Raw genomic sequence first — 9,951 nt, forward strand, 5'->3', positions numbered from 1 at the left:
GAACTTAAAAAAATCAGACCTCCCAAATTTAAAGACCCAATCTGAAAATGGGCATCTGAAATGAGCAGACATTTCTCACACAAAGAAGTAGAAATGGCAAATAAATATATGAAAAAATGTTCAACATCACTGGTCATTCAAGAGATGCAAATGAAAACAACACTGAGATTCCACCTCACTCCAGAAAGAATGGCTGCTATTATGAAATCAACCAACAACAAATGCTGGCGGGGCTGTGGGGAAAGAGGAACCCTGCTCCACTGCTGGTGGGAGTGTAGACTGGTGCAAGCACTGTGGAAATCAGTATGGAGATACCTCAAAGAATTAGGACTGGAAGTCCCATTTGACCCAGCTATTCCCCTGCTGGGGATCTTCCCCAAAGAATTAAAAGAATCATACCACGGTGATATATGTGCACCCATGTTCATAGAAGCACAGTTTGTAATAGCTAAAACTTGGAAACAGCCCAAATGCCCATCAACTGGAGACTGGATCAAGAAAATGTGGTTTTTTTAAAAAAATAAAATGGAGTGCTACTCAGCCATCAAAAATGAGAAATTAGAGACATTTATTGCTAAATGGATGCACTTTGAGGTGATACTCTTAAATGAAATAAACAGGACACACATGTGTAAATACCGAATAGTTTCTCTAGTGTGAGAAACTGAAAGTGTAAATAAGGACTAAAAGGTATTATACATAATGTGAAATAGGAAGAAAATGGGCAAAGGGGAAGGGGAAGTGGGAAGGGTAGGGGAAAGGAAAGAAGGGAATGGAATTAATATGAGAAAATGAAAAAATGGAAACAAAGTCTAAGTAAATAGGGAGGGATGGAGGGGTTGAAGGGAGGGCAGGGGAAGGGGGAAAAAATAAGAACCAAGAGAGTATGTAAAGGTGCGTATCTCCAATGATGAATGTCATTATATTGTACACCTAAAATGTACCAATAAAAGGATATATAAAAAAAGAATTTTCTCATTTTGCTTTTGAGATATTTATTTTTTCTTATTAATTTGAAGTGCTGTCTATATGCTTATTATTCCAAATATTTTACCCAGTTTGCCATTTACCTTTTAACCTTGCTTCTAATAGTTTTCAATGTATGAAGTATATGCTTTGTAATGTAGCTGTCTCTCATTCTCTTATTTTCAGACTTTTGCATTAATAAATAGCTTTAGAAAATTATTATCCTCTTTAATATTTCATATTCACTAACATTTTCAAATTCTTTTGGTTTCAATTTAAGTCTTTAATCCATTTGGATTTTATTTGGTATATAAGCTGTAGTGATCAAAATTATTCTAAGTGGTTAGCCAATTTTCTCTACACTAGTTATAAATAATTTATCACTTCCCCAGTGCTTTGAAACAGTAACACTAATTAAAACAGCTAACATTTGCTTCTTACTCTATGCCAGCCACTGTTCTAACATGTATTAACTCATTAATTTTGCACAACAACCCTGTATAGTAGGTACTGTTGCTATCATTTTCATGTTATTGTAGCATCCCCAAATGCAGAAACTGAGGCACAGACTGACTGAATAACTTCCTCAAAGTCACACTGTTGTAAAGGGGTAGTGTTCAAGTGAAGACAGGAACAATCTGACTCACAACCTGACTCAAGTGTTCAAGCATTGAAATGATATAGTTGACTTTGTTTCTAGGCTTTTCATTTTGATCCAGAGTATCACTCCTGTGTTGATACTGCGGTGTCTTAATATTTACTAATTCAAGTCATTTTCCTAATGTGTATTTGTATGTGTATTATATAACTATATATATTTAATATATACAAAACGAATTTCTAATTTAATCACTGCTGTTCCTTCCACTTTATAACCTGTCTTCTTAAAGTGTCAAGGCCCTTCTGAATACTGAAAGCAGTCAAGCAATGTAATCCACATTTTCTGTCTCTTGACAACACTTTTTGAGGCAGCAGGCTTTTCCTTTGATCTTTAGGACTGGGCGCACTCTACAGCTGCTCTTGCTGGTGCCAGCTAACCTGCAGAGTCCCAGTAGAAATAAACCACTTTCAGCCTGGTGGTAGAGACTGGATCTGTGCTTAACCACTTCATGTCTTGGTTTTCCTTTTGTGAAAGGGAATAATGATAGCACCCAGTATAAAAGGTGGTTAGCAGACTAAATGAGTTAACATTTGTGAGGTGCTTAAAGTGCTCAATAAGTGTTTGCAAATTAAAACAGAGCCTTTGCTGTAGACTAGTGCATAAGCTCTGACTCAGTCACTTGGCCCAGACGTGCAACTCAAATGTGGGTTTTTTTTCAGATTTATAACCAGGGATCTCCCTGGAAAGATATGTGATGCTCTCCAAATAGAATGTACACCTTTCAAAGTGACTTTGCATCAGTTTTCTTACTTTATCCTTGTAACAGCCTGCTGAGCAGAACAGAGTGGTAATATCCTTTGTTGAGATAAGGGGAAAATGACAGGTGACTCGGTTCAACAGAAGATATTTGTTTACTACACTTGACCACTGGAACTAGTCAACATTTTTTGAATCAAAATTCAATTGATAACAAAATGACTTCTTAATCTAGGCAAAGGAAAACTTCCTGTAAAAATCTGTCAAGTGTAATTGATGGGAAATTGACAGGGACAAGGGACCAACACAAAGCAATGCATTGTGTAGTATTTGTTTGCTTAAAATCTCAGCTTTTTTTTTTTGTTGTTTTTTTTTTTTTTGGTGCTCGGGATCAAACTTGGGTCCTTGCACTTGAGAGGCAGGTGGTGGAACCACTGAGCTAAATCCCTAGCCCTAAGCTCAGCTTTTTTTTCTTTTTTGGTACTGGGGATCGAACTCAGGACCTTGCGCTCGCTGGGCAGGTGGTGGAACCACTGAGCTAAATCCCCGGTCCAAGCTTTTTTTAATCCCTTGTAACTTTGAAGTTTTACCTTCCCTTTCAGAAATACCATGGAACTATCTGGAGTCCACATCTGTAGGACCAACTCAAGGGCCACAAAGAAACTGTGGGGCATTCTTGGGATTCTTTGTTATATGTGGCCCAGCTCTGGGGTCAAGTGGACAGAGCATCTTTGGGTGTGTGCCTTCCGGGAGGGCCATGGTGTGATGCACTGTGGGCTCAATGTGTGGTTTCCTCCCACAGATTCATCACTCACACTGGAGCAGATGGTGGGTGTTGGACTGGGCTCCATAGCTTTTGTGATGGCTCTGGCATTCCTCTCCTTCTTAGCAGTGTGGTACGTGGGACTGTTGTCTGAGAAATGAAGTGGTACAGAGGGGAGGAGGGAATGGGAGTCATGCAGAACAGCTGGGGATGAGGAGAATCAGAAGGGTTGGGAGTGGAGATTGTCTTGGCTCAGTAGAGCATAGTCAGCTAGTCCTGCAGCTCGGGGTAGGAAGGAAGATGCACTCTTGACCCAGGAAAAGAGCAGGAACAGCCATAGCTGCCCTGGTGACACACAGCAGGTGGCTGGTCTCATGCTATTTCCCGTCACAGCCTCCCATGAGCTACACTTAGAGATGCACAGTGAGAAAGACAAAATGTGTTCATGACCTGTCTCTTCTCTTTCCCTTTCCATGTCTAGATGGCAGATGATACTGCATGGGCAAAGATATACTGCTATGGAGCAGATATTCTGAAAGCTTCTCAGGTGCCTGCACAAAGACCCTGTGTATGTCCATCCAGAGGGTGTGTGGAACTTACTGCATTCCCAGCTTGGCCTCATTCCTACATTCAACATGGTGGCTATGTCAATGGATTCCCCCAAAAGGAGAAACTGAGGAATTATTAACCTCTTTCCTGCTTCAGGACCAGTTCTATGTCCATCAATTTGAGACCTTTGATATCCAATGTCATATTGACTACAGGCTGTGGATCATGAGAATCAGGTCTGAGTGATACCTGAGAGTCAGCTCCTCTAGACACCTGATACACCATAGTCTCTGCATCCTCCTCTGTAGCATCTCTGTTAATCAGAACCCATTCTTCAGGACCTGTTCCTCTCTAAGAAGCAATAAGATAGGCTTAGGTTTGGGCTAGAATTTGATTTTATGAAGGGAGACATTGAAAAAGATATTGGCTCAACTCCAAGGCTCAGTAAGAAATGAAGGGTGAAAAAGGAGGCTTGTGGCTTTTCCCCCTCTTTTTTATTTTCTAGGCTAGGCCCAGAATATTCTAGAAATTTCTAGAATATTTTCTAGAATAAAAAGTGTGCAGAAGAAATAGAGGGGTTGTACATTGCACAAGGTCAGGGTGTAACATGAATGTGGTCCTGAATTGTTGCACCTAAAAATCTTAAAAAGTAGAAAGCTGTTTTGTGTGTTTTCCACTGCTGGGTTTTGGTGGAGGAGGAGGCTGAGTGGCCTAGCACTGTGGTTTGGATATGATTTGTCCCCATCAAATCTCACATTGAAATTTGATTGCCATTTGCACTGGTGTTGGGGAGGTAGGGCCCTTAAGAGGTGATTAGAAGGTCATCAGGAGGGATTAATGCCTTTCCTGAGTGTAACTGAGTTCTCAGGTTGTTATAAAGTGAATCTACCCCTGCATGTTGTCTTTTCCACATATTCCCACTTGCCCTTCTTCAATCCACTGGGCTTTAAAATGGCACGAGGCCCTCATCTGAAGCTGAGAGGGTATCCATGCCATGCCCCTGGACTTCCCAATCTATAGAACTGTGAGTCAAAATAAACCTCATTATTCTGTTATAAATGATCTAGGCTCAGGTATTGCTATAGCAACAGAAAACAGATGATGACATCTGGGCTTGTGAGCAGATGAGGATAAAACAGGAACAGGTGGAAACTGTCCATAAAGCTGTTCCATACCAGGCGTAGTGTGGCACATTCAATTGGGAAAGGTCAGAGAGTTGGAGATGATATCTTGACATTTGTATGTTCAGTGTCAGCTGCCAGCCCTGGCCGCCGCCAGTGTTAGGCAGCAATAGGAGTAGTTGTCCTTTTTTCCCTAAGGTACTAACCTGGACTATAATTTATGATTAGCATTTAAAACCTGTCTTGCTCTCATCTTAGGTGAATTATAGAGTAGAGTTCTCAATAGACTAATACAAATAGGTTTCTACTTTTTAATATTTCTAGGTACAACAATTCACAATCACATGATTTTTCACAGCTCTTGAACTCAATTTGGAATCATTACAGATTTTTATAGCATAGGGCAGGTCCTCAGATGAAAAAGAAAGAATCTAGGGCCATCTTTAACAAAAGAGAAAATCCACCCTCTCCCCATTTTGTTACCAGTTCTGTAAACATGCTCTGTTTCTGTATCTCCCTAATTTCCCACTCTGGAATTAACTGAAACAGTTGTCCACATGGGGATACAGTTGCCCCCAAAATAACAGTTGTCTGGATAGGAACTTAGCATAACTGTCACAGAAAGAAATCCTGCTTGCTTATTATCAAAACTTTTGGTTTAAAATAACTTAGTATTAAGTAAAATAGCAACTTCTGGGTATAGTGCACAAATATAAAAACAGTTCATGTACAGTTACTAAAATAGCAAAAACACTGACTTTGTCATTTCTTCTGACTGTTCCAAATTATAATTCAGAGTTACTCAGTGTTAATGCATAACAGAAGCAGGTGCTGAGCATTTGTGAAAAGGATGCTTAATTTTCTTGCAGTTCTTTTCTGATAGTTTTCTCATAAACATGATGGCAGCTTTAAGTTCTCTAGATTTGTCTGGTAGCTTTACCTTAATACTGATTTTTTCCCCCTCTACTGTATTCCTAGCTAAAAGGGAAAAAAGGGTCTCGGGACACTGATGGTCTTCCTGGAAGAATGTAGGGTCTGTCTGTCCAAGGTGCACTTCCGTTTATGTCCTCAGCTGTACATCAGGCACGTCTACATGTGTTTTTTTCATTACATCCCAGAACAGTTCTGCCTGTTAGGGTCAGGGTGATGAGTTTCTTTTTAGAATGGTGACATGGGTTCAGACACATCTGTGCCTTGAATTATGGGCCAAGTCTTCAGACAGCAAGACTAGTTTTCTTTCTTGGAATTTGCTCGCCCTTGAACTAGCTATTGAGCTAATTTTTGGACAGCCTTTTTGGTTCTTGCCAAAGCCAAGCCTTTAAATTTCCAAACAGCTTTATATATATTTTAAAGTATTACTTTTATCATAGCACATGTGTCTTTTATATCTGTCTGTTCGTTGGAAGGTATCTCACCCATCACTTCTATAAGGGACCACAAACAGCAAAGCAAATGGATGCAGGTTGATGAGGAAAAACAGATAATAGTTTGTTCTCTAACTCAAGACCTGGAGTTGGAGCTGAATACTTAAGACCAGAGCAGCAGTGATTATCTTGAAATTCCACATTAGCTTGGAATAAAGTTAACATTTAAGTTGATTTTAAAGGATGTAAAAAAGAATTCTCAGTGCTTCTTTTTTTTTATCGCTAATCTGACATTCTGATTTCTAAACCTTCTGTTTTTCTATTCTGGTCTTCTAAGAGAAAACTGCTTGTTACAGCAATCGATCAATCAGTGGCTAAGGGCCTTTTGCCTACTGTACTCATTGAGTAAAGCCAAGTGCCTGCTTCTAAAGGGGAAGGACAGTGTGGCTTTTTTGGTGCTCAGGTTTGTGGGCTGCTGGTAATACAATGAAGCAAATCAATTTAAAAAGCAATGTATGCTCTTGTTGCAGAGACCTGATGCTTTGATGGAAGTGGTGTGTATCTCCATATCCATACTTTTTTGGCACCTAAAAAAGGGTGCCAAATGAAGTCAAATTATGTGTGTCATTTTGTAACATGATTTTACTCATCAAAATTTCCTGGATATGTTTTCCTTGTCAATAATGACTACCTTACAAATGTTAGTTACATTTGTAAGGTAGTCATTATTGATAATTAGTTAGTGATAACTAATTTAGTAACATTTAGAGTATTACCAGATGTTCACTATCCATATTCAAGTCTGTGTCAATATATGCAATTACCACTGAGGTTAAATTCCTAGAAGTGAAGTTGTTGAAATGAAAACCATATATACTTGGCCGGGGATTTAGTTCAGTGGTTCTGCCGCCTACCTCGCAAGCACAAGGACCCGAGTTCAACCCCTGGTACCAAAAAAAAAGCACAAAAGCTTCAGTACCACTGGGCATTGTTGATATTTTTCATCTTGATTAATCTGGTAGGAGAAAAAATGATGTTTTAATATTTTGTTTGCTTCTCTCTGACAGTTTTGCATGCTGGTTGGCCATTCATAACTGTCTTTGTGAATGGCCTTTTAAAAAAAATCAGCAATGTACTGGGCCTGTTTTTCTTTTATGGATTAGAAAAAGTGCCTTATATCATTGTAGTTTTAATTACCTGCCATATGTTTTGTGAACAATTTTTATAGCTTGTCAGTTTTAGAAAGGATAACTTTGCTTTTCTTAAAACCTTGTTTGTGTTACATTTTGCCACGTGAAAGTTTTTAATTTGTGCAGACAAATTTATTATCAGTCTTTTTCCTTACGTATTTTGCTTCTGGTGCCATGCTTTGAAAGATCTTCCAATGTCAAAGTAACAAATAGTTGGGTTTTTTTTTTTAACATTTAAACCTTCAATCTATCTGAAATTTATTTTAGGATAGGAGTGAGGTTGCTGGGGATAAAGAGTGAAGAGTCTCTTTTATTGTTGTTAAATGGTTTAGCTAGTTGTCCTATATTCATTGATTATTTTCCCCTAGTGATATGATCACATAATGAATCATGTATAAAAGTCTGTTTCTGAAATTTCTGTTGTTCTACTGATCTATTTCTGTACCAGTACCACCTGTTGTAAATTTAAAGTTTTTTTAGTACCAGCTAAATGTAAGTTACTCCTCTGTTTATGTTAACTCTCAGGGTGCTCTCAGCTTTTATTGCATAGTTATTTATGTATAGGTATTTATTATACATAAACCAAAGAATTATTTCATCAAACTCTCCATCTTATTTTTTTGGAGGATATGTTAAATAAAGAGTACTCCTGTCCAGAACTTGGTGTATGTCTCCATTTAATTGTCCTTGTGTTCCTGTCTTATAGAGTATTATAGTTTTATAGAGTCTTATATAGTCTTATATAAGTCTTATAGAGTGTTATAGTTTTCAGCTCACAGTCTATAACTGTATTTCATTGTGTATGTCTGCATAGTTCATACTTTGTTATCCTAAACTCTTGAGTCACTGCCTCAGGTGGCTGCCAAGCCTCTTACTACTGGTATTAGTGGGAACTCTTGTCCTCTGGCCATCTGCTATGCTTTGGTTCCTCTAACCTGGTATGGTGGTGCATGCTTGCAATCCTAGCTACCTGAGAGGCTGAGGCAGGAGAATCCTAAGTTTGAGGCCAGCCTGGACAACTCTTTGTGAGTCTGTCTCAAAATAAAAAGGGCTAATGATGTAGCTCAGTGGTAGAGTACTGTGTAGCATGTGTGAGGCCCTGTATATCTAATCCCTAATACAGAGAGGGAGGGAGGGAGAGAGAGAGAGGGAGAGAGAGAGAGAGGAGGGAAAGGGGAGGGGGGGAGGGGGAGGGAGAGAGATTCTCCCACACAATTACTTTGTAGTACTTAACCCATAGAAACCCGTTTAACCCGTAGAAAGCTCATAGATCCTTGGCATGCCAAGTGGAGGATAGCTTGGCCATCACAGGTAAGTCCAGCTACAGACTAACTTTCCTAACCATTAGATCCTTTGTCTTCCAGTTGGTGGGCATGCAGCTTGCTTCTTTCTCTTTTGCTCTGTCACGGGGGCCATAGCCTCAGCTGCTTGACCCTTGGGTTTCTTATCCCCGGAATGAGACACCAGGCCACTGTGTCCTCTGTGTTGATATGGAGAGATCGCTAAGATGTATTGTTCAATGAGAAAAATAAGATGTATAATAGTGTATAGGGTATGTTATCTTTTATGTAAGAAAGGGTGAATGAAAATATTCAGTTTTACATAAACACTAGAATAATAATGAACTAATAAAATGGCTATAAATAGGTGGACAAAGTGAGAATGAGTCTTTTCAAGGATTTTTTTGTTTAAATTTAAACACGTTAAGTGTATTTGTGTTAGTCACACTTTTGTCCCTGGAACAAAATTCTTGACATGCACAACTTAAAGATGAAAAGTTTTACTTTGGCTCATGGTTTCAGAGGTTTCAGTCTGTGGTGAAGTGGCTCCAAAGCAGGAACTATGGTGGAAGGGAAAGCTGCTCACCTCATTGTAATTAGGAAGCTGGTGTGGGGGACTTTATAGTCACATTCCTACTGACAAACTTCCTACAACTGGACCCCACCTCCTTATAGCTCATTCTGCTCTGAACTCATGGAGTGATCCATGGATGAGGTTACTGCCTGCATCGTCCAACTGCCTTCCAAAAAGCCCCACCTCTGGACCCATAAAACCTTTGGGAGGACTGCCCATGCCCTACCGAGGTCCTGACTCGCACAGAACACACCGAATCAGCCAGCTGCAGACAGGCAGGTCTGTGCACGCCCTACCGAGGTCCTGAGTCACACGGAAGACACCGAATCACCCTGCTGCAGACAGGCAGCCACCTGATTCCACACTACAAAGACTCAGAGGACACCAGACCACCAGACCAAGGTACTGAGTCCCACTGTTCCTGGCCCAGAGGTAGGGGCTTCTGAGCCATCGTCCCACTGCTCCTGGTCCAGAGGAAGGGGCTTCCTGGTCACCATTCCTCCCGCTGCTCCCAGCCCAAAGGAAAGGGCTTTTGGGCCACCTTCTGTCCCACTGCTCCTGGCCCAGAGGAAGGGGCTTCTGGGCCACCATCCCTCCCACCACTCCAGGCCCAGAGGGAGGAGCTTCTGAGGCACCATCCCACTGCTCCTGATCCTGAGGAAGGGGTTTCCCGGCCACCATCCCTCCGGCTGCTCCCAGCCCACAGGAAAGGGTTTTTGGGTCACCATCCCTGCCGCTGCTCCCGGCCCCTGTCCCACCTCACCCAGCTCAGAGGAGGTAATCTGTG

The 9,951-nt window shown here is 40.6% G+C and overlaps 1 protein-coding gene across 8 annotated transcripts in view; it reads left to right on the top strand.

Moving 5' to 3' along the window:
- The window catches only part of Susd1 (sushi domain containing 1), a 135,679-nt gene extending 127,710 nt beyond the window's left edge, over nt 1-7,969 (top strand). For 5 of the 8 annotated variants that reach the window (XM_087183352.1, XM_087183351.1, XM_087183354.1 and 2 more), the window contains one exon: nt 3,568-7,969. In XM_087183352.1, coding sequence (XP_087039478.1) covers nt 3,568-3,774 — 207 coding nt within the window. In that variant the 3' untranslated portion in view covers nt 3,775-7,969. Of the gene's footprint in view, nt 1-3,125; nt 3,220-3,567 lie in introns of those variants that run through there. The other 3 variants (XM_013073881.3, XM_013073882.3, XM_021262252.2) reach the window with 3 other exon arrangements.
- The last annotated feature ends 1,982 nt before the right edge of the window (nt 7,970-9,951 follow it).

This window comes from Heterocephalus glaber, unplaced genomic scaffold, assembly GCF_053883595.1.
Source record: "Heterocephalus glaber isolate CG9 unplaced genomic scaffold, H.glaber_assembly_v1.0 deba00001479, whole genome shotgun sequence".
Taxonomy (NCBI): domain Eukaryota; kingdom Metazoa; phylum Chordata; class Mammalia; order Rodentia; family Bathyergidae; genus Heterocephalus; species Heterocephalus glaber.